This window comes from Capricornis sumatraensis, chromosome X, assembly GCF_032405125.1.
Source record: "Capricornis sumatraensis isolate serow.1 chromosome X, serow.2, whole genome shotgun sequence".
Taxonomy (NCBI): Eukaryota; Metazoa; Chordata; class Mammalia; order Artiodactyla; family Bovidae; genus Capricornis; species Capricornis sumatraensis.
The window spans coordinates 63,320,658-63,344,262 of record NC_091092.1 but is presented as its reverse complement, the minus strand read 5'-3'; the positions used below and the strand labels follow the sequence as shown (position 1 = coordinate 63,344,262).

General features: G+C 56.7%; 1 protein-coding gene across 1 annotated transcript; it reads right to left on the bottom strand.

Moving 5' to 3' along the window:
- Nucleotides 1-976: 976 nt before the first annotated feature.
- On the bottom strand, nt 977-14,795 carry PLXNA3 (plexin A3). Its single transcript, XM_068963084.1, has 32 exons — nt 14,202-14,795; nt 13,312-13,851; nt 12,529-12,711; nt 10,576-10,704; nt 10,405-10,505; nt 9,998-10,121; nt 9,757-9,913; nt 9,580-9,679; nt 9,310-9,424; nt 8,992-9,192; nt 8,718-8,814; nt 8,395-8,585; nt 8,170-8,315; nt 7,960-8,080; nt 7,718-7,854; nt 7,460-7,630; nt 6,990-7,083; nt 6,662-6,901; nt 6,441-6,584; nt 6,127-6,361; nt 5,898-6,040; nt 5,539-5,795; nt 5,365-5,431; nt 5,125-5,271; nt 4,871-5,030; nt 4,669-4,772; nt 4,376-4,472; nt 3,945-4,135; nt 3,471-3,640; nt 2,732-2,944; nt 2,373-2,523; nt 977-1,448 (listed from the first exon to the last, which is right to left on the bottom strand). The coding sequence occupies exons 1-32, from the start codon at nt 14,793-14,795 to the stop codon at nt 1,353-1,355; spliced, it is 5,616 nt and encodes a 1,871-aa protein (XP_068819185.1). The 3' UTR covers nt 977-1,352.
- Nucleotides 14,796-23,605: the final 8,810 nt, after the last annotated feature.

The following is a 23,605-nucleotide window of genomic DNA, read 5'->3' as shown; positions in this document are numbered from 1 at the left end:
GGTGTTTGTTGGCCATGAAGCTCTGGACCATTTTGAACAGAGTGGGGACAAGGGCCACCATGCTTATTGACAGAGTCCCGGTGCCTCCCATGGTGAGAAGAGGCTGAGGGAAGCCAGGGCAGAAATGGGGTCCAGGCAAGAGACAAGGGCAGCTTGGACCAGTCAGGGGCAGTGGGGATGGGGAGAAGGGAGTGGCTTCTGAACGTGTCTTGAAGGTGGAGCCACCCAGCCTCATTGATGGATTGGACATGGCTGCCCTGGACCACCTCAGATCCTCAGAAACCCCACAAGGAGTCACCCTTCCTCCCACAGATGGCCTCCAGCTCAGGCAGAGTCCGACAGTCTCCCCACCTGCTTCCACCTGCCCTGAGAACAAAGCCACATGCCAACTCTGTTTCCCAACATTTAATTAGGAAAAAAAAAAAGACAGGTCAAAGAAAACCTCATGCAGAAAAGAAAAAGGCCAAATCGGGTTTGTAGGAGCATGGACTGGGGCCAGGTTCCTCCAAGGAGGCAGAAGGACAAAGGAGTAAGGCACTGCCACCTCTGCCCCTCGAGGCGTGCGCAGGGCAGGGCAGCGGAGGGTGAGTGGTCTGGGGGGCGTGCAGACCCCGCAGATGGAGTTTGGCAGCAGGGCCTGGAGGAGGAGAGTCCGGTGCCCCCAGGCCCAGGTCTGGCCCTGGCAGGAGCCTGATTCAAGCCCTCCAGGCCTCAGAGAACACGGCCTGGGAGGAGGCCCAGGCCCAGCCCGAGAAGTCTGGACAGGCTTCTGTGTCAGCTGCCGGGGGACCCCCTCCGCAGAGCCGTAGTCTGAGGGCACCTTTGGAGCCTTGCCCACCCCGAGTGCTGCTGGTGTCCAGGCCCTCTCCTGGAGATGGGCAGGGGCAGCCAGGGGAAGGGGTGGGGCCAGAGGTGAGGCCAAGGCTGACCCTGTCCCAAGGGGAGCCGGAGGACTCGAGGAGGTGAGTGAGGTTGGGACATCTGGGGCAGGGGTGGGTGGATAAGGGGGGGGCCGTATTTACAGATGGAAAGGGTGAGTAGAGATAAATTAAATAAATAGGTGGTTGAGGCATAAATAGCAAGGAGGTCAGGGGTGATCACCAGACTGGGCAAGAGGGCAGGGGGAGGGTGGGGGTATTGCTGCTGCTGTGGTGGGGGGCTTGGTCCAGTCGCCCCCTCCCCACGCAGGGCCCAAAGCAAGGCACTAATGAAGGGCCCCGGGCTATGCCAGGGGTGTCTCGGCCCAGTGCCACCTGATCCAGGGCTCAGCCCAGGACCCAGGCCCGAGACGTCCCCTGGACGGGAGACTGGCTCAGGTCTGAGGTGCGCCTTTCTCTCCAGGTCGGCTGCCCTTAGCTGTTGCTGGACACGAGGCCGATGATCTGCTCCAGTTTCTGGCGCAGCTTGTGTTTCCGACAAGAGGCATCTCGGTCCAGGGCGCTAAGAACCTGGGAAGCAGGCCCCGAGCTGGGCTCTCGGGGCAGTGGGCCGTTCCTCCCAGCCAAGCCCCCTGCTCCTTGGGGCAAGCTTGCCCCTCCCTCAGGCCTCAGGGTGTCCCTCCCTGCTGGCCGGGACCCTGGGCACATGGCCTCCAAACAGCCCCTCTTCGACCCCAAATCCTCCTCCAACCGCACAACTCTCATCCCTCCTCTCCAAGGCCAGCATGCAGCCCCATCCAAGGGTGATGTGGACTCAAGGCTCCCCTTTCCCATCCCCTGCAGACCCCCAATCCCACCCTAGACCTCTCCCATCCAAAGCAGCAGGCCTTCTTGGGCCTCATCTCCGTTGACCATGGGCAGCACCCATCACTCGTCCTGACACCTGGCAGGGGTCCTCACGCATGTGTTCCAGGCCCGTGTGGCACTTGCGGGGGTGTCCCTCCTGACCCTCCTCAGACTCCGCAGCCAGCTCCCCTTCTGCTCTGCCACAGCTCTGTCTCTAGCTGCCCGAGGACTCCCTTGGTGAGCTCATCCAGGCTCAGGGCTCTCAGCCCTGTATCCAGTTGAAGTTTACCAGTTCTCATCTCCAACCAGGAGCCCAATCCTGAAGCCCACCCTCTGGCTTCCCTGTCTACTGAAGCTCAAGTCACAAATCAGGCAGGTGGCCTGACCCTGCCCACCTCTGGCCCCAGCCTTCGTTCCTGGCCCTTTACTTTCTCCCAACCAGAACTTGGTGCTTCAGCCAGTAGCTTCTTTTCTGGGTCCCTCACCTCCCCACATCTACAGAGTGTGTCACGTGTGCCATCCTGAGGGCTTGTTTGTGGGAGGAATTGTGAGTAATCCAAGAGCTGGTCTCCCTGACTCCCATCACACCCCTGCTTTTGCCACTGGCTGCACTCTCAAACTCGAGGGGCCTGCGGGGGTGGCACGCACCTCCTGACGGTACTTGGTGACGTAGAAATAGAGCTCACTGAGCGCACTGAGGACATTGAAGTCACTTGCGTGGAGACGGGACTGCTCCACCAGATACGCATCCATGTCCTGGTCACTGATGGATGCCATCTTGGCTATGTCCCGGTAGTACCTAATGGGATCCCAAAGAAGTCATGCTGGCAGCTGCTGCAAAAGTCAAAGCCCTTGTCCTGGCTTCCAGGCCAGCCTCTGGGCCTTCTTCCTGAAGCTAGCCTTTCATTAATATGTGCCAGCCTGGGCAGGGCCAGCTTCTACCCTCTCACCCAGTAGCCACGTCCCGTGGGTGTCCAGGCCCCCCACCCCCACACACTGGGGCCCACCTCTCCACCCAGCTCTTGTAGTTGGGGATGTCCTTAGCATAGAGCAGCTTGTTGGAGGGCGAGTCCTTGCCCAGGCGGTGCTCCGACGTGGAGCAGGAGTCCATGAAGGTCTGGGCCACCACCGACAAGCAGGCGTCCGTGATGCTGCTCTTGTGGATGTCGAACACGAACTGCGGGTTCTTGATCACGTTCACCCAGAAGCGCAGGGGCAAGCTAGACAGAGGGACAAAGGCCCGCAGCTCCCCAGTTTCCCCGTGCCACACCCTGCTGTCTGCTCACCTCCACAGGCCCACAGGTGGCAAGATGACACACTGAGAGTTAGCAGCCTTTTCTTTAATTTTCAGCCTGACTTCAAGCAGTGAGAAGTAAGAGGAAATGGCATTCTGGCCTTGGTGATCTCAATGCTCCCCTCAACACACTCATTCACCCCCTGAACCAGGCTTCCAGCATCTCTGCACTGTGCCAGCGGTATCACCAGGTGAGCAGCCAGGCCCAGACAGTCAAGGGCATCTCTGAGTGTGGAGAGCACTATCTGCATCCCAGCCGCCCAAACTCCTGGCAGAGTGACAGACCCTTGCTCTCCCTACTCGGTGGCACCATCAATGCCAGGCCACTGTCCTCTCCTGCTGGGATGAGCAGTCCAGCCCCCAGCCCCCACTGTCACCCTGACCGAGGTCCCCAAGTACCAGCCAAGCCTCCTTTTCCCACCCAGCCCTGGAGGGCCAGCGCACAGTGGTACCAGTTGCTCTTCCAGGTGTGGCGCACATCGGGATCACTGATCTGCCGCTGGTCGGCCTGCTCATCCAGGAAGTCAAACATGTACTTAATGGCCAGTGGCAGGGCTGAGCCGCGGTGTGCCGTGCTGAACACAGTTTCAAAGAGGTCATCCACGAACTTCTGCAGTGTGCCCTGCAGGGGCACAGCAAGGGCACTGGCTGACAGGGAGCCAAGGGGGAATGTTCCCACAGCAGGACAGATGGGGATGGAGAGGCCTGACAGTGAGTGGGGCTTCTCTGCCCAGCTAACAACACCCTTCAAATAGGCCTGGCCTTGACCTCAGGGCGGCAGTTCCCATAGCCAAGGCCTTAAGACAGTCCCTTGGTATTGGAACAATCCAGTGGCTCCTTCCCCAGGCAGCCAGAGCCAGCCTGAAGGCCAAGTCGAGGACAGAAGGGACCCACACTCAGGCCAGGATGGCACAGGGCAGGCGCACCTTGGTGGCCAGCAGCCGTGTCAGGTAGATCTCTGAGACCATCTTGCTGCCACGGTCACCCTCTCGGTGGTCGGCGTGGTCATGGTTCTTCACCAGGTGCCACAGCTTGGTGCCCGTCTCCTGGTCCGGGGTGATCATGGGCGCCCGAGAACGGAGGCTGTCGGGGCTGCTGGCCGTGCGAAGCAAGCTCTCTGGGGCAGGGGATGGTGTGCCTCCTTAGGCCAATGGGCCAGCCATCACCATGGCTCTTGCCCCCTCTGTCCCAGGAGCCCTGCACTTCTAGGTTCTAAAGAGCCCAGACCTCCTGAGAGCAGGGTCCAGGGAGGCTGCCAGAGCCAAGCTGGCTGCTCGGAGCAGGGGTTCCCCACCACGGCTGACACAACCTCAAAGGGCACAAGGCCAGCAGACGCCACCACACTGAGGACACTTACCGTAGCGGCTGAGGGAACGGGTGAAGGTGAAAGAGTTGGCCATGTTATAGGCTGACACTTGTTTGGGCACCAGCGCCACCAAGGAACCGTCTGTCACCTGCAGATGCCAGGGACAGAGAGGGGGCAATGCAGGAGGCTGAGAAGCCAAGGGGCCAACCCTGTGGGGATATGTGGGGCAGCTCCCACAGCTCCCAGAGGAGGGCCTGTATTGTGGGGGTGACGGAGGAGAGGGGCCAGCATGGGGCCACAGCCCCAAAGGAGCACTGGTCATGGGTGGCCCTCCAGCTCCTCACCTGGTAGTGGGCCAGCGAGTTGACCCTCTTCCAGTCACACTCGATCTTGGTGGTGACATCCTCATCCTGGAGGATGACACGGGCCATGCGGCCCTGGCGCCACTCTGCAGGCCACAAACAGCTCAGTGTGGGGGGGAGCATGAACAACAGCTATGGTACCAGGAGGTGCGGGGGGGCTGGGAGGAGAGGGCAGGGGCCTCACCTAGGTCCATGTCCTCAGCTTTGGGGCGCTGGGAGTAAGGGATGCCCTTGTATACAGCATCAAGCAGCTTGTCTTTGGCCTGGGTGATACTGTCACAGTTGAGCACCTTCACGGGCACCTCAGCGCTGCCCTCGCTCTCCGGGCACACACAGTGCAGGGTCTGAGGGGGTGGGGGGCCACAGGGTGGGTCCTGGGTGAGGCTTCCCTGCAGGCCTGACACCCTGTCCACCTGACCACCCCCCCACACCACACACCAGCGTCTTATAGTCGATCTGCTGCCGGATGAGCTTGTCCTCGCTCAGCGAATACCGTGCCTCACCCGTGATGGCGTCAATGGGGCCCTTCTCCATCTGCTGCTTGATGGCACAGTACAGCAGGAAGAGCGGCTCCCCAGCACACTCCTGTGGGCAGGGCCAGGCATACAGTTGCCTGCCAGCCAGCTGGCAGCTTCCCCACCCTACAGCCCCCACCACCTGCCCTGTGAGCATGCACACCTTCAGAAACTTATGCAGCAGGAAGGTGAACCAGTTGGTGAGCATCTTCTCAGCCACCGACTCAGTCCTGGAGAGAAAGGGGTGCTGGGGTCCTAGCCGGCAGGGGCCTCCCTAGGGGTGGGGCCTGGCCAGGGTAGGGTTGGCCTGGGGGCTGGGGGAGGGGGGACCCAGTACCTGCGCAGAAGCAGCTTCGGGTGGTTCTTGCTCTCAAGGTTCTTCTCGATGAGGTCCGCCAGCAGCTGCTTAAGCAGGCCCGTGGCGTAGTCGAGGCGGCTCTGCAGGACCACCATGGTGAGGGAGGCCACAGTGCCCCGGTCACGCATGGAGAAGCTGCTCTGGGCCTCCAGGGTGTGGATGAAAGTGAGCACGAAGGCGCGGCTGTGCAGCAGCTGCCCGAAGAGACGCAGGGCCTTCTCAACGTGGGGGGGGCTCTGGAGGCAACAGGGCGTCTCAGAGAGCAGAGGTGACCCTGCGGATGACAGGGCAGGGGCAGACAATGGTGGGGGGAGTGTATGGGGCGGGGTGGGACTCACATCCAGCTCCTTAAGCACCGGGTGGGCCTCAATTCCTGGGAAGAGCACCCGCACAGCATAGGTCCGGTAGTCCAGGAAAGGGATCTGCACACCGTCCATGTGGTTTGTCAACTCATTGATGTCTGTCTGCAGCTCAGCAAAGGCTGGGGAGGGCCGGTGGGGCAGAGTGAGCAGGGCAGGAGCAGGGAGCCCCTGCGGCCTGCCCCACACCCCACCTCCACACAGGCACCTTCCTTGCACTCCAGGGCCACCCGGGACTCCAAATTGTCCATCTGGAGCTGGAGCCGCTTTAGCGTGCGGTCGGCATCCTGAGTCTTACGTTTGTAGGCAACCAGCACGGCAGTGATGGCCAGCAGCAGGAGGCTGCCCCCTACCGCCAGCCCCACCACGGCCGGCAGGGTCAGTGTGCGCTCGGCCGTGATGTGCAGGGTGCCCAGCCAGAACTCCAGACCGCCCACCAGCACCTGTGGGGATGGGCACACAGTGAGGTGAGCCCCACGCCTGCCCCAGGCTGCCCTGGCCGCCTCCCTGCCCCATACTCACCATGACGGGCTGCCGGCCTGTCTGGCTGGGGGAATCACAAAGGAGTTGCGTGTCGGAGACGGTGAGCGCACATGGCTGGCCCCCTATCAGCACTGTGTAGTTGAGGCGGGAGCTGCCAGCTGCTGCAGGGATCAGATTCTTGCCCTGCACACAGACACCCCAGTCAGCAGGGCTCCCCCTTACCCCAGCCCTCCTGCCCTTTGCTCCTGCCCCAGCGGCACCTTTAGCACTACGTGGGAGCCCGGTTTGATGTCCAGGACCCCAGAGGGCCCAAGAGGCTCAAAGCTGGGGTCAGGGTAGTAGGTGAAGGAGGACCGGTTGAGGGAGCGGGCGGTCTGCACATGGTCCAGCAGGAAGCCAAACTCATCTGGGTGCTCGCCCTGGGCCTGCAGCTGGGGCTGCCCCAGGAAGATGCCAGGGGCTTTACACAGCATGGCAGTGTCATTGATCACCTGGCATGTCTGCGGGGACAAAGGCAAGCAGTCCAGCACTTGAGGCCACAGCGGGCAGAGTGGCAGGGGTGGGACGGGGGGCGCAGCTGGCACTCACGTTGGTGGTCTCGATGCCTCGGTACTTGGCCCGGACCCGGGGCTCCTGGACCGTCAGCAAGTGGGTCCCACTCACGGTGATGGCAGTGCTTCCACTAGGGACAGGAGTGAGGGACTTCAGGGTTCCTCCCCAACTGCCCCGAGCATGGCCCTCTCTCTGCTTTCCCCATTGGAAGTGGAAGTGAAGTGAAAGTCACTCAGTCGTGTCTGACTCTTTGTGAGCCCATGGACTATATAGTCCATGGAATTCTCCAGGCCAGAATACTGGAGTGGGTAGCCTTTCCCTTCTCCAGGGGATCTTCCCAACCCAGTGGCCCTGGAGCCTCCGTAACCCTGGGTCACCCAGTGGGTGCCAAGTGTCGTGCGGTCATGGAGGAACCAGGCTCCCCTCTGCTGAGGAGGGTTCAGGCTCAGAGGGGGGGAACTTGATGCCAGGCACTCAAAGACCTGGTCCCCAGCATCCCCTCTTACTTGATGATGCTCCACGTGGGCTCGAGGCGTGTGACAGTGGGGTCCTGGGTGTAAGTGTAGACAACACCGGGACTGGAGATGTTGGCACGGTCAATGGCCAGCGTGATGGGGGCTTGGCTCGGGCCGAGGGTGGAGACAGGCGAGATGCACACGATGGCTTCAGCATCCCTCCTGCATCAGCAAGTGGGGACTTGGAGAGAGTGGCCCAGGGCTGCCCACCATCTGCCAGCCTGAGGCCCCAGCTCCCAAACAACCCACCGGACGAACTGGCACTCGCCATCTCTCACGATCACCATGACCCTGCTGCCGGCATCCAGAGCCCTTCCAGAGATGGTGAGCCGCGTGCCCCCGGAGGCTGGGCCCCGACTAGGACTCACACGGTCAAACGTAGGCGTCTATGGGAGAAGACGTCCTAAGGGGCAGGGCCAGGCAGGGGGGGCCAGGCCGCACGCTACCCCCAGGAAGCGATAGGAGAGGAAACGGGTAGGCAGCCCACCCACCACAAAGGTGTAAAGCTGCTCAGACTGCGTGCGGAAGTCAGCCGAACAGTCGCCGACACAGAGCTCTGCAGGCCCCGGTGGAGGGCTGGGTACCAGTGACTCTTCCATCTCACAGACGATCCTGAGGGCAGGGTCCGAGAAGGTCAGGCCCTGGAGGCCAGCCCCCAGTGGGGGATGAGGCCTGGTGTCCGCCAGCTGGGCTGCACTCACCTCTCAGCACTGATATACTCAGCAGGGATGGAGTTGCAGCGCACGCCAGCCACCCGTAGGCCCACCTCTCGGGAGGTGAGGCCCAGGTTCTCACCCACGATGGTGATCCAGGTGCCCCCCTCCTTGGGCCCCATGACTGGGTGGATCTGCGGAGCAGGATGGGAGGCAGGAGGGTAAGCTGAGTTGGCGGGTGCCTAGAGGGCAGTGGGTGGAGGGGAGACCGACCTGAGCAATGCGAGGATGGCTGCAGCGAGCGCCCTTCTGGTTCGGGTGCATCCAGTTTGTCTTGGGGGCTGGGCAGTGGGCCCGCAGCTGGCACCTGTGCTCCGAGATGCACCAGCCACAGTTGAAGCGGGGGTCAGCCTTGAGGCAGAGGCCACAGCTGGGCCGCTGCGCCCAGCACTTGTACAAGAGGGCTGTGGGCACAGAGGGCATCGCTGGGGAGCAGTTATGGGCCCTAACGAAGGGTCCCCCTGTGGGACCCCGGCCCCAGCTCGTGCCTATGCTGCCCCAGGAAGTGAGGTCCTCAGCCCCATCCCGCAGCTCACCTCGGAAGGTAGCAGGCTTGTCAATGGGGAAATCGCCATCCCAGACCACGGAGAAGTCCAGCTCGGTGTCACTGTACTCATCACCTTCATAAGAATACTGGGGGAGAAGGACTTGTGTGACCCTCATGAAGGTGTGCAGACCACCCCCCCCAAGCCCTAGTTCAGGAATCCCCAGCAGGAGACTCAGAAGGTCCTCTGCCAGGATGAGCCGAGGCTTTCCGAAGAGTCTGCTGGGCACAGCCCAGACCCCCGAGACAGGCGGGGTGGGCCTCACCGAGGCGTTCTGGCACTGCACGCTGCTGCTGTTGAAGCGCACGGCGGGCACCCGCTGATGCCGGCCCTGCACCCGGACCACGCACTCGTAGTTCTTCTGCCCCGACTGAGGCTGCGGCAGGTTCTTGGCCCGCAGGGTGAGGGGCTGCACAACGCCTACCGGGATCAGGAGGTCCCCGCTGGGCAGGATCTCAGGGCAGCCCTGAGGGGAGAACCCCCGCGTTGAGGAGGCTCCAAGAAAACCCCAAGATGGAGGGCAGCAACGCCAGGGATCAGCCTGCAGGGAGCCCGGCCCCCTCATGCACGATGCCCGCCTCACCTCAGGGTTGCGCACCCTGCCCTCCTGGAAGGAACAGTCATGGGGCTGGCTGGTACACACGTGGCGGTACTTACACCACTGGCAGGGGTAAGGGCTGCTGACGCAGGATATGCACCTGGAGGGGAGAGGCTTCAGAAATCATGGAGGAGACCAAACTGGGCCCTTCACTGTCCCTCGGGTGGGCCACACGGGAAGCCAAAGGAAAAAGGCGCCCACATCACAGCGAGCCACAGAGACGTGGGGACCGGGGGCAGGCCAGCCACTACTCACGACTGGAGGACGCTGCAGTTGTAGAAGACGAAGTCGGCCCCAGCAAACCTCACACCGGTCTCCTTGGAGAGCAGCTGCAGCCGCACAGTGCGGGTGGCCCCTGCAGTGAGCCCATGGCACCCCGTGTGAGCCATGGACAGACAGCATCCCCCGCCCCCCGCAGCCCCATCCACTGACCGTGCCCCCGGGTGAGAGCCCGGAGCTCCTGGAGGGAAGGCGAAGGGCAACGTAACTCCCCGGAGGGCAGCAGGACAGCCTCGCTCTGGGTCACCTCCTCGAAGGCACAGCTCACGCCCGCACTGAGGTCTGGCACGTTGCTCATGGCCACAGTCAGCTGCGGGAAGCCGAGGGCTTGGAGGAGGGTCCACTGCAGCACGTGGGCGCCACGGCCCTGCCATGTCCCCGCCATGCCCCTCACCTGCACCCTGGGTGATGTCACCGACACGTTGTTGGGCCAGATGTGCACCTGGACACACTTGCTGAGCGCCTCAGCGAAGCCATACGGGGCCACGGCACCTGGACAGGCCCCTTGGCGGCAGCACCTGTGTGGGGTCAGGCCAGGCCCATCCCACAGCTGCCCTGGGGGCCAGGAAGGGGTGACGAGGGGGCAGCCGGCCCGGCCTACGGTGCCAGACAACCGCATGCCTCGGCTTCATCCCCGAGGGCCTGAGAGACATCACTCGGGCCAGAGGTTCTGCTCATTAGCAGGAGAAAGTCAGAAGGGAGGGAGAGGGAGGCTACAAGGGCACAGCTGGTAGGGTGGGCACGTGGGAGAGGGCAGGCACCACGGCCCCCAGCCACGGGCAGAGCTGGGCAGGTCCTCACCTGTGCTGCAGCACGCACCAGCCACAGTGCGGGTCCCCCGAGCCCAAGCAGGCCGCGCAGTTCAGGTATTGCTCGCAGGTCTCCACTGGGAGCTGGCTCACCTGGGCACAGCCGAGTTAGCATGTGCTGCGCCCTGCCCCCAGCCCACCCCGCCACCTGCCCCGGGCCCACCTGCTTCTCACTCAGCAGGTAGATGTGCCGGTGGTCAGGGCTGAAGAGCAGGTCACGGAGAATGGGGCTGCCATCCACCACGGGCACCGTCTCGTACAGGTGAGCCTCCTGAGAGCTGTCAACCCGCACCTGGGCAACAAGACCAGCCACCTGACGCCACAGCAGCAGCCCATATACCCGGGCAGGCTCTTCTGCAGCCAGGGGCCCAGCCTTGTCCCATCATAGACAGCCGGGGAAGGATGAGACCAAGGCTGCCCCCTGGAGGCTCTTGGGGGTGTCACAGCTGGTCCAAAAAGGCTCACAGGGCAGAGAGAGAGATGACCACACTTACGGCAGAAAGCAAAGAAGAACTAAGGAGCCTCTTGATGAAAGTGAAAGAGGAGAGTGAAAAGGCTGACTTAGATCTCAATATTCAAAAAACGAAGATCATGGCACCTGGTCACATCACTTCATGGCAAATAGATGGTGAAACATTGGAAACAGTGACAGACTTTATTTTCTTAGGCTCTAAAATCACTGCAGATGGTGACTGCAGCCATGAAATTAAAAGATGCTTGCTCCTTGGAAGAAAAGCTATGACCAACCTAGACAGTGTATTAAAAAGCAGAGAAGATACTTGGCCAACAAAAGTCCGTCTAGTCAAAGCTATAGTTTTTCCAGTAGTCATGTATGGATGTGAGAGCTGGACCATAAAGAAAGCTGAGACCCAAAGAATTAATGGTGTGGTGTTGAAGACTCTTGAGAGTCCCTTGGACTGAAAAGAGATCAAACCAGTCCATCTTAAAGGAAATCAGTCCTGAATATTCATTGGGACGACTGATACTGAAGCTGAAACTCCAATCCTTCTGCCACCTGATGGGAAGAACTGACTCATTGGAAAAGACCCTGGTGCTGGGAAAGATTGAAGGTGGGAGGAGAAGGGGACAACAGAGGATGAGATGGTTGGATGGCATCACCGACTCAACAGACATGAGTTTGAGTAAACTCTAGGAGTTGGTGATGGACAGGGAGGCCTGGCATGCTACAGTCCATGGGGTCACAAAGAGTCAGACACGACTGAGTGACTGAACTATAACTGTAGAGTTTGGGCATGGGGAAAAGGTGAGATTTATAGGGGAAGGGATTTTCGGGATGATAGCAATACCCTGGAATGAAGGAGTGTTCATGCCAGTATAACTCTGCATATGTACCAAAATCACAGAGATGCTTTATATGAGGGTGGGAGTGAGACATGGGAGTTATACCCCAATAAAGCTATGAGAAATGCAAAAAAAGGACCTGGAGGGTAGTAGACTAGGCCCCCAAGAGTTCCCTGGCCACTCCAGACCTCCTAGGAACAGCCCGCATCTCCCAGGTGAGCACAAGGAGAAGTTGGTAGTTGGTCTGACTCCTTGTCCCTTTAGAAAACCTCAGACCTCCCAGCCCTGAAACAGAAGCAACCCCTGGGCCTATGAGGGGACAAGATAGCAAAGGCAGTCATGTTCACATTTGTTCCCTCATTCATTCAAGGAGGCTTCCTTAGTAGCTCAGTGGGTAAAGAATCTGCCTCCAATGCAGGAGACCCAGGTTCGATCCCTGGGTCAGGGAGATCCCCTGGAGAAGGGAACGGCAACCCACTCTAGTACTCTTGTCTGGAGAATTCCATAGACCTGGTGGGCTACAGTCCGTGGAATTGCAGAGTTGGACCCGACTATATGACTAACTTTCCTTTCCTTTCCTTTTTCATTCAAGGAGGACCCAACAACAATGGCTCCTGCTCTCCTGGAAGGGAAGCCCAGAGATAAGGACAGAGGCCTGGGTCTGCCACAGGAAGCCAGTGGTTCAGGCCACAGCAGGCAGTGGCACTGGTGAGCGTGGGTGGCGCAGGGGCACACAGGGCTTGCCTGCACAGTCCTGTCCCCACCCCTCGTTCTGCATCTCAGCCTGCCCTGATGCCCACAGGCTGGTGCCCACCTTCTTGAGACTGCCACCGCGAGTGCCGATAAAGACCACAGAGTGCTGCTGGTAGGTGTAGGCGGCCACGCTGGTCATGCCATCGGTACTGTCAGCTAGCAGGGGCAGCCCCTCGATCACGTGCAGTCCACCCAGTGGCTGGTTCAACACCAGCCCACAGAAGTTTCCATTTATCTGCATGGGCTGGTGAAACAGGAGGGGTGCATGCGGATCAGCTCACAGGTACCCACTGGACGTCGGCCACGAGATCCCACATTGTGGCAGGGAAGAGGACTCAGAACTTGTTCCTTGCTAGCCAAGACCAAACAACCATTAGTCCCGGGACCCCACAGGAAATGGGGGGATAAGAAAGGAGCTGGAGGAAGGCGAGCAGGCAGGAGTGGGGAGTAGACAGCAAAGCCTGGGAGGCAGCCACTGACGCAGAATGTGAGGGGGCACCCACAAGATAGAGCTGGAGGAGCCAGCTGGGGACACAGGGGCAGGAAGAGGAAAGGAGTGGTCCACAAACAGAGTGTACCCACCCAGAGGACTGGCAGGGAGGCAGGCTGGCAAGGGAAGAGAAGCTGCAAAGGCAGGGAGGGGGTCACAGAGGGTGGGGGATTCTGGGCTAAGCTGTCACTCCCGAGATGGTCCAGGGAAGCATCTCCCAGGTGAGTGGGCCTGTCCAACCTGGGACAGGCTGGCAGCCTACTGGCTGCTGTGTGACCACCAGGGCTGGCCCCGCAGACCTGGGAAGGGGCAGAGGGTCTGGCGGAGGGGTTGTGGGGGTGGGCAGGGGCTCACAGTGTTGATACAGGGCAGCTCCTTGTTCAGAAGCCAGGGCAGGGCCAGCGTGCCCTCCCCACGGTAGCAGGACTGGATACGACGCCGGATGTGCGCATTGATGTTGCTGAGGGTAAAGAGGCAGAGGATGGTCTGCCGTGGTGGGCTGGCCCGGTTCTTCTGGCCCTGAGAGAAGACAGTGAAGAGGACGTCCTCGTCGGCTGGCACACCCAGGGCCTGGGCCAACAGCAGGCCGGGTTTGGCCAGGTGGGCACTCTGCACCAGGCGGTACTCCACACCACGCCACGAGCAGCCGATGGGGAACTCCACGTATGAGTAGAATTCGGAGTCTCCTGAGCACATGCGCACAATCTTGGACGTGAAGAACTTTTCGCCCGCTGTGTCCAGCAGTGTCTGCTGGGTGTCCAGCTGCAGCGTCAGAAAGTACACAAAGGAGGCGCTCACAAAGCCATAGACATAGTAGATGTCAAAGGCCGGGTAGAGGGACAGCGTGTCTGAGGGGATCTTGATCTGCGAGGAGACGAACTCGTCCTGGTACACCTACGGAACAGGTGGGGGACAAGGCTAGGGTCCACCCGTGGCCTCCCCATCTGTGGCCCCTGCCACTCGCCCTGACCTCGATCCCACAACAGGGCCCCCAAGGGGCTTCCATCACAACCCCCTGCCCATGCATGCACAGGACCCCAGGCCAGAAAGACTCCAGAGGGCAAGCCATGACCCGGCCCACCCTGCCATCCTCAGCAGCTTGTCCCATCTGGGACCAATCAGGTCTCTTCCGGGGGCAGAGACAGGACACATGAAGGCAGGAGGGCACAGGGCCTGGCTCTCCAGAGGGGAGTGAACGGATGGGAGGGCAGGGGCCACCTGACGGCCAGGGGGGGCTCACCCACCAGACTGAACATGTCTACACCGTCCTCGTCCCGGATGAGCTTTCGGGAGCTCAGGGTGGGGAAGTACTCAGACTTGCCGTCCACAGCCGTGCCTACAAACAGCTTGCTGGGCCCCTGGCCCTGCTCCACGATGACGCCAGCCATGGAGTCTGGCTCCTGGGCCCCCGACAGGTAGTGCTCCTTGCGGTGGTGGGGCTCACCCAGCTTGAAGAGGTCGTCCAGCCGCAAGAACTGGCAGATACCCTGCCAGATGCTGCCGCAGGCCACCAGGCGGCGGGCCGTGTAGTCTATGAGCAGCAGCTTGTTCACATTGTCCACGGGCGCCAGCCGGTGGGCACACACGCGCATGCTGGGGGGCGGGTAGCAGCGGGAGTTGTCCTCGACAGGCCCCGTGATGTGGACCCGCAGCTCGGTCAGATTGGGCGCCAGCTTGAAGATGTGGTTCACGGCGCCCACAAACACCTCCCCGGTCACCCGGTGCACAGCCAGGTGGGTGAGTGAGGTGTCCGTCACTGAGAAAACAGGGAAGGGCCCGTGGCTGCCCAGGGCCTGCCTGGCAGCCAAGAGGAACAGCAGGATGAAGATGGTGGGCATGGCTGGCAGCTGTCCCGGGGGGGTGGGCCTGGGGAGAGACAGCAGGGGCCAGTCAGAGGCCCACCCCCTGGCCTGACCTTGGGCCTCCGGCTGGCCCAGAACCATGGCCCAGAGGGTGGAGGCCGGTCACCTGCCACCACACCAGGGCCCCAGATGGCAGCCCCAGCTGGGAGAGAGGAGGGGCATCCACCAGGGTGCACAAGGGAGCTACAAGCACAGGCAGGCTTGGGGGCCATCAATCACCCCCCACCCATTGCTGGCAAGCAGCCAGGAGGCCTCGCCTCAGCTGGGCCACACCCAAGTGGGCCTCGGCGCCAGATGCTGGGAGAGGCAGGGTGGGAGGCCCTCCAGGAAGGAGAAGCTGAACAGCAGATCCCAAGCCCAAGGGTGGCCAGCCACACACGGGCGCAACACAATCATGGGCCACTCAAGGCCACAGAGCCGCCTCGCACCCTAGGGGGGGGGGCGGGGAGGAGACAAGGGAGGGGGAAAAAGACTGCATATGGGACATTGGGGTGTCAGGACATCAGAGGTCTGAGGCATCAAAGTCTGAGCCCAAACAGCACCCAGGGACACCAATCCGCCTTAGGCACCCCAGCTGCCTCCTTGCCCCAAGGGCCTCTGTCTTCTGGCTGACCAGGAGCCTGCGATCGGTCTACAGGCTGCCACACAAAAGCCGAGTGGTGCCGGCCCCCGTAGCAATGCACAGAGACAGACAGAAATCAGGCTCTGCCCAGGCACAACCGGATGGATGCCTGGGGCAGGGGTGCATGCAGCCCCCTCCAAAGCCAGATGGTAGCTGGCAAAGGGGCGAGGCAGGGTTGGCAAACACGGCTAAGACTGGGGAGACAAGCCTAGGGACCTCCAGGAGCAGTGCCGGGCTTGGCTGGGTCTTCACCCGGAGGCCACACCTAGCTCCAGGCAGCCAAGACAGCAGAGCCGTGTCGTGGCAGCCAACGGGGCAGGGCTCAGGGCCCCCCTGTCGGTGCCCAAGCCCCAAGGGAGACACAAGTTATCCCACCTTGCAGGGGGTGGCGGGGAACCAAACCAAGGCAGCCCAGAAGAAATGGGGCGGGGGAGGGGGCGGATTGCATTTGCCAGAACCAGGAGCAGACCCAGTTTGGAACCGCTAAGTTTCAGCTCAAGACAGCTCGGCTCTCCCAGGCTCTTTTGTCAAGGTCTGCATCCTGGACCCTGAATGCCAGAGCCAGAGAAGAAAGGAGGGCGGAGAAGGGGGGGCGTCATTGCCACCCTCACCTCCTCCGCAGCGCACCGGAATACAAGCCTAAGAAGGGGAACGGGACGGGTAGGGAGGGACACCTGGAGAGGCACGCTGTGGAGCCCAAATGCCCGCTCCAAAGCACAGCCTGGAAGCGGGAGCCTCCGGCCAACCGAGCCTCTCTGCGCCAGCCCTGCGGAGCCCGAGGATGCGGGCAGACCCTGGCAGAAACGGGGCTCTCGCACCCGCTCCCCGATGCCCTGCGCGGTTCTGCCAGCCCGGGTTGCCCTGCCCCCATCCAGGGACACCGCCCCCCCTCCGCCGCCCCACTCCCCCCAGTGGACGGAGGCGCCGGGGCTGCTTCTCCACCACAAAGGGTCCCCATCGGGTAGGGGGCTGGCGGCGGGGGCGCCGAGCACTGAAGACCAGTCGGGCGGGCGCCCAAGAAGGCAGGGGCAGGGCCCGACCCCTGGGAGGCCAAGGCGAACCCCGGGGACGCCCGACCCCGGGGCGGATGAACAGGCTGGCCTCGCACAGGCGGCAGGAGCGAGGGGGGTGGTGGCAGGCACCTACCTGTCCCTCCGCCGCCGCCGCCGGGTCCGGGTGGCCGCCTGTCGGCCACGTGGACGCGCCCTCGAGCCCCACACCGCCCCGCTCGCGCGCCCTCGCTGCCGCACCCCGCGCGCCCGCGCCGCCGCCGCCGCCCACACTTTGGGGCCGGCCCGCGGCCGCCGGGGCCTTTTAAATCCGGACCGTACCACCGCGCCGGGCAGGGGTGCCCAGGGAGGGCCGAGCGGCAGCGCTCGCGGCCGTGGGGGGCCGCCTCTCCCCGAGCCACGGGAGAGGCCCAGCAGCGCAGCTCCGCCCCGGCGAGCGGCCGGGGTTCCCCACCCACCCACCGCAGCGAGACGACCCTCCCGTCTCCTCGCGCAATGGCCGCGTCCGGGACGCGCGCCCCTCAGCCCGCCGCCTCCCGCCACCAGGGGGCCCGCGCGCGCCCGCGCCTCAACCCCTTCGGGCTCGGGGTGCGCGCGGGCCTCGGGGTCGCGCAGACGCCTCCCGGCCGCTCGGAGGCGTGCCCAAGGCCACCTGCCGCTGGTTCGCAGCACCACCCGCCCCCCCTCGCACCCTGGTCACGATCCTACAGGCACACACCAGGCCGGAACTCGCGGTCCTGACCCAGGACACTCTCCCGGAGAAGGTCCACTAATCCGGAGGGCCTGCGTCTGATAACATCCACGAGGACTGAGGCTGTCTGCCTTTACCATCTGGCTCCTTCCCCAGTGGCCCTGAGTTGGAGATTTTCAGTCCCTTGGTTCCTTTTTCCTTTTCTTTTTATACAACTTTATTGACCTATAATTCATCTATCATGTAAGTCCCTCATGTAAAGGGTAGCATTCAATGACGTTTAATATATTCACACAAAGTTGGGCAACCATTCCTCCTGTTTGATTCCAAAACATTCTCATCACCCCCAAAGTAAATCTCTATATACCCTTTAGCCAGCCCTCAGTCCACCCCGTATGAATTTTAGGATGGACTTTTCAGTTTCTGAAAAAAAAAAAAAAGCCAGTGGGAATTTTATACAGACTGAATTGAATCTGTAAATCAATTCGGAGAATGTTGCCATTTTAACAAGGCTTCCAAGATGGTACTAGTGGTAAAGAACCCGCCTGCCAATGCAAGAGACATAAGAGATATGAGTTAGATCTCTGGGTTGGGTAGACTACCGTGGAGGAGGAAATGGCAACCCTCTCCAGTATTCTTGCCTGGAGAGTCCCATTGACAGAGGGACAAGAGGGACTGGTGGGCTACAGTCGATAGGGTCACAAAGAGTCAGACATAATGGAAGCGACTTAGCATGCACACACACACCATCTTAACAAGATCCTTTCCATCCATGAACTTGGGATGTTGTGATGATGAATTCATGTGTATTAATTTCAACTTGGCTAGGCTATAGTTGGCAATTATTTAATCAAACACTCATCTAGCTGTTGCTAGGAGAAATTTCGTAGGTGTGGTGAACATCAACAATCGGTTGACTTTAAGTAAATTACACTCCATAATGTGGGTGAATCTTGTCCGCTCAATTGAAGGCCTTAAAAGCAAAAACTGAGGTTCCCTGGGAAAAGAGATATTCTGCCTCCAGACTGTAATGTAGAAGTCCTGCTTGAATCTGCAGCCTGCTGACCTGTCCTGCAAATTTTGGACTTGTCACCTTGTCAGCCCTCACAATCACATGAGCTAATTCCTTAAAATTAACCGTGTGTGTGTGTGTGTGTGTGTGTGTGTGTGTGTGTGTGTGTATCCTGTTCTGTTACTCCAGAGAACCCTGACTAAATAAATGTGTTTTCATTTATTTAGGTTTGCTTTATTTTCTTTCAGTGATATTGTCTAGTTTACAAGTCTTGCATTTCTTTTTTTGATGGTTTATGTGAATTTTTTTTCGTTTTATTTATTTATTGAAGGATAATTGCTTTACAGAATTTTGTTGTTTTCGGTCAAACTTCAACATGAATCAGCCATAGGTATACATATATCCCCTCCTTTTTGAAACTCCCTCCCATCTCCCTACCCGTCCCACCCCTATAGGTTGATACAGAGCCCCCGTTTGAGTTTCCTGAACCATACAGCAAATTCCTGTTGGCTACCTATTTTATATGGAAGTACCTATTTTATATGGAAGTCTTGCTATTTCTATTGTTAATTTATTCCTGAGTATTTTATTCCTTATGGTGCTATTGTAAAACAGAATTGTTCATTGCTCAGGTATAGAAATACAGTTGATCATTGCTCGGGTATAGAAATACAATTGATTTTTGTGTAATGATGTTTCTTCCTGCAACTTTGCTGAACTCGTTTATTAGCTCTACTGTTTTTTCCAGCACATGTAGTAAGATTTGCATATACAAGATTATGTCATCTGAGAATAGAGAGTTTTATTTCTTCCTTTCCGATCTGGCTGGCTATATTGCCCTGATATATATGCCCCTCAGATATGCAGATGACACCACCCTTATGGCAGAAATCAAAGAGAAACTAAAGAGCCTCTTGTGAAAGTGAAAGAGGAGAGTGAAAAAGCTGGCTTAAAACTCAACATATAATGTCATTCTCCCAAACACGTGTACACCCATGGTGGATTCATGTTGATGTATGGCAAAACCAATACAATATTGTAAAGTAATTAGCCTCCAATTAAAATAAATAAATTTAAATTAAAAAAAAAACATCCAAAAAGCAAAGATCATGGCACCTGGTCCTATCACTTCATGGCAAATAGATGGGGAAACAATGGACACAGTGACAGACTTTATTTTCTTGGGCTCCAAAATCACTGCAGATGGTGACTGCAGCCATAAAATTCAAAGACACTTGCTCCTTGGAAGAAAAGCTATGACCAACCTAGACAACATATTAAAACGTAGAGACATTTTGCCAACAAAGGTCCGTGTAGTCAAAGGTATGGTTTTTCCAGTAGTCATGTATAGATGTGTGAGTTTGACCATAAAGAAGTCTGAGTGCCAAATAATTGATACTTTTGAACTGTGGTGTTGGAAAAGACTCTTGAGAGTCCTTCAGACTGCAAGGAGATCAAACCAGTCAATCCTAAAGGCAATCAGTACTGAATATTCATTGGAAGGACTGATGCTGAAGCTGAAGCTCCAATCCTTTGACCACCTGATCCGTAGAACTGACTCATTGGAAAAGACCCGGATGCTGGGAAAGATTGAAGGCAGGAAGAGAAGGGGACAACAGAGGATGAGATTGTTAGATGGCATCACTGACTCGATGGACATGAGTTTGAGCAAGCTCTGGGAATTGGCGATGGACAGGGAAGCCTGGCGTGCTGCAGTCCATGGGGTCGCAAAGAGTCGGACACAACTGAGCGACTGAACTGAACACTCTCCAATCAAATGTTGGATAGAAGTGGGCATTTTCTTTTTAACTTTACAATTTGAAAGTATTTCAGACTTACGGAAAAGCTATAAGAAATGTATAGAAAGCTCCCATGTACCCTCAACTCACATTCACCAAGAGTTCATATTTTGTTCCATTTGCTTTCTCATTCTCTTTGTCTCTTGTGGGTGCATATATTTTTATTTCATTAATTAGAATAACATTTTCTCCGGCTTCCTTGGTGGCTCAGTGGTAAAGAATCCACCTGCCAATGCAGAAGACATGGGTTTGATCTCTGGTCCAGGATGATCCCACATACCTCAGAGCAACTAGCCCCATGTGCCACAACTATTGGGCCTGTGCTCTAGAGCTCAGAAGCCACAACTACTGTAAACCACGCACCCTAGAGCCCTGCTCCACAACAAGAGAAAAACCACTGCAATGAGAAGCTTGTGCAGCAGCAAAGACCCAGCACAGCCAAAAACAAAGAAGTAAAAGAAGGAAAAAAAACCTATGAGGCTGATATTCTGAAAAAATTATAATAAAAATATTTTCTCAACTATGTCTAAGTTGCATACAGCTTACCCCTTAACCCCTAAATACTTCCCTCTGTGTTTCATAACTATAGCATAATTGGCTTCCCTGGTGGCTCAGCTCATAAAGAATCCGTCTGCAATGCAGGAGAACTGGGTTCCATCCCTGGGTTGGGAAGATCCCCTGGAGAAGGGAAAGGCTACCCACTCCAGTATTCTGGCCTGGAGAATTCCGTGGACTGTATAGTCCATGGGGTCACAAAAAGTCAGACACGACTGAGTGACTTTCACTCACTCACTCACAGCATAATTACTGTACTATAGTAATTATAGCCTCTTACATAACCATGGTATAACTCTTCAACGTCAGAAATGTTAACGTTGATATGATGATGTTATTTTATCTAAGGTCTTGTTAAAATTTCACCAATTGTCCCCATGATGTCCTTTATAGTTTTGTTTTCCTGATCCAGGATCCAATCTAGAACCCCACATGGCATTTCATTCTCATCTCATTGGCCCGCTTTAATCTGGAAGACTCCTGCTTTTCTTGGCCTTTCATGACAGGGAAATTTTTGAAGAGTGCAGGCCAGGTATTTGGTGGACCGTCCTCAGGTTGCATTTGTCTGATGTTTTCTCAGGGCAAGATTTGGGCTGTGTGTGGTGGGAGGTTACCAGGCCCTCTCTGTGCTTCTTATCAAGAGGCAAGTGTTACTGTTTTGTCCCTTCACTGTGATGTTAACTTTAAGCATTTGGTTAAGGTGGTAACTACCAGTTTCTCAATGGGCTTCCCTGATAGTTCAGTTGGTAAAGAATCTGCCCACAGTGTGGGAGACCTGGGTTCGATCCCTGGGTGGGGAAGATCCCCTGGAGAAGGGAAGGGCTACCCAATCCAGTATTCTTCCCTGGAGAAGTCCATGGACAGAGGAGCCTAGTGGGCTACAGTCCATGGGGTCTCAAAGAGTTGAACACAACTTTCACTTTCATAGTTGCTCCGTTCCAAACCTCAAGATGATGGTTACCAAACAGTGCTTTTTCTACCTTCATGATCCCTCCTACTCAATGGCATCCTTTCAGAAAGAACTCCAGTTTATCTATCTATATATACATTATCTGTGTGGACTCGTGGATCTGAATTTTATTTGATGGGTTATAACCCATTAATTTTTTTTTATCACACTACATGGAATGCAGGATCTTATTAATAGTTCCCCATGCTATGTGTGCTAAGTCGCTTCAGTCATGTCTGACTCTGTGCAACCATATGGACTATAGGCAGCCAGGCTCCTCTGTCCATTGGATTTTCCAGGGAAGAATACTGTAGTGGGTTGCCATGCCCTCCTTCAGGGGATCTTGCCAACCTAGGGATTGAACCCACATCTCCTGCATCGGCAGGTGGGTTCTTTACCGCTAGGGCCACCTGGGAAACCCCTACACACAGGCTATATATATTTTAAAAAATCCTGAATACATACTGATGCCCCCCACTCCAATTCCACAGCAAAACTTCCTAGCCTTTCCCCAGTGTGTATTTGTATCTCCCTTCAGCATTGGGAGACCTGGCTCCCAACACCACTGATGTATTGACTCATTTGCTTGATCCTCCAATAATGCATAGAGAGCACTTTAGAATCCAAGTATTTGTCCCTAGGACAAATAAACCTACTAAGAGGGGTCTGGAATTTCCTTGCAGGATTTTTGTTGTTTGGTTTCTTTTGTCTTAAAACTGAAGGCATAAAGTAAAAGTGCTGTGTTTAAACACCGTTTGCAGGGACTTCCCTTGTGGTCCAGTGGCTAAGACTCCATGCTCCCAATGCAGGGCACCCGGGTTCAATCTGTGGTCAGGGAACTAAGATCCCACATGCCGTGCAGCATAACAACAAATAAATTGGGATGTTTGTCTAACTTTTATTGATTTGCAGGAGTTTCTGTATGTCTGTGTGAATGTGTTCTGGATACCACCCCTCTGTTATAAAAATATTTTCTTTTCTCGAATCTACTGGCTTGTGTTTTCATTTTCATATCTTTTAAAGAGCAAAAGTTTGCATTTTTGTGAAGTCTGATATATGTTTTTCTTTTTATGATTATTTTTTTATCCTGTGCAAGAAAACTTTGCCCAGATTGCCTAGAGCAAGGTTACAAAGATTTTCCCCCTTGTTTCATTTATACGCATTTTTTAGTTTTAGCTTTTACTTTTAGGTTTACAACCCATGTCAAATTCATTTTTCTCCTAAGAAATGTAAGTAATTCTAATAAATTACTTTAGTATGTAAGTAATTCTAATTTAGTATGTAAGCAATTCTAATTACTTTAGTAATTCTAAATGTAAGAAATTCTAAGTAAGGTGTGTTCGTTTCTTGTGGCTGTCAAAACAAAGTTCCACAAACTGAGTAGCTAAAACAACAGACATTTATTCTCTTTTTTTTTTTTTTAAACTGCTACCCCCTCTTCTCTCCTTTTGAGGTGATAAAATTATTCTGGGAGTAGATAGAGGTGATGGCTTCACAACATTATGAAATGTACTCAGTGCCACTGAAATGTGCATTTTTAAATGGTTAATGGTTATTTTTATGTTATGTGAATTTTTCCTCAGTTGAAAAAATAAATCCCCCACTGAGAGACCACATGTGCCATCTCAGGTTGCATTAGTGCTCCCCCTCTTCGGGAGTGACAGTACTGTGTTGGTGAAGCTGGGGAGCCAGGATTCTCACCCAGTGATCATGCTACAAAATGGGACGGGTGTAGGGAGAAAAATCTATCACTCTCTGGAAACTTAATTATGCCTTCCCTGGTGATCCAGTGGTTAAGACTCAGTGCTTCCACCACAGGGAGCGTGGGTTCAATCCTTGGGCTGAGAACTAGGAATCCTTCAAGCTGCACAGAGGCAGAGGCTGTTGGGAAATGTCTTCTTTTTGATTTTATTTATTTGACCACGTTGGGTTTTCGTTGCATCACGCGTCCCTCAGAAACCATCCAGCCCTGGGTGAGCTGCTGAAGGGCTCCCTCTCCGCGGGAAGCCACTCTTCTGATGGCTTCTCAAAGAGGGCAGGAGAGGGTTGGCGCAGGCCAGAGGATTCCCTCTCTGGGGTTTCTGGAACCCCACAAAAGGCCCCACTGACTTTCTCAGAGTTGTCCCCCACATCCAGGGCTTAGGGCCA

What these genes read in the sequence shown, in the direction of transcription:
- PLXNA3 (XM_068963084.1), bottom strand. Translation starts at nt 14,795, where the DNA reads ATGCCCACCATCTTCATCCTGCTGTTCCTCTTGGCTGCCAGGCAGGCC. An exon ending in CCCACGTGGAGCATCATCAA is followed by an intron (nt 7,084 to 7,459) that starts GTAAGAGGGGAT and finishes TCCTGTCCCTAG; the next exon opens with TGGAAGCACTGCCATCACCG. An exon ending in CACACCTGGAAGAGCAACTG is followed by an intron (nt 2,945 to 3,470) that starts GTACCACTGTGC and finishes CCCTCTGTCTAG; the next exon opens with CTTGCCCCTGCGCTTCTGGG.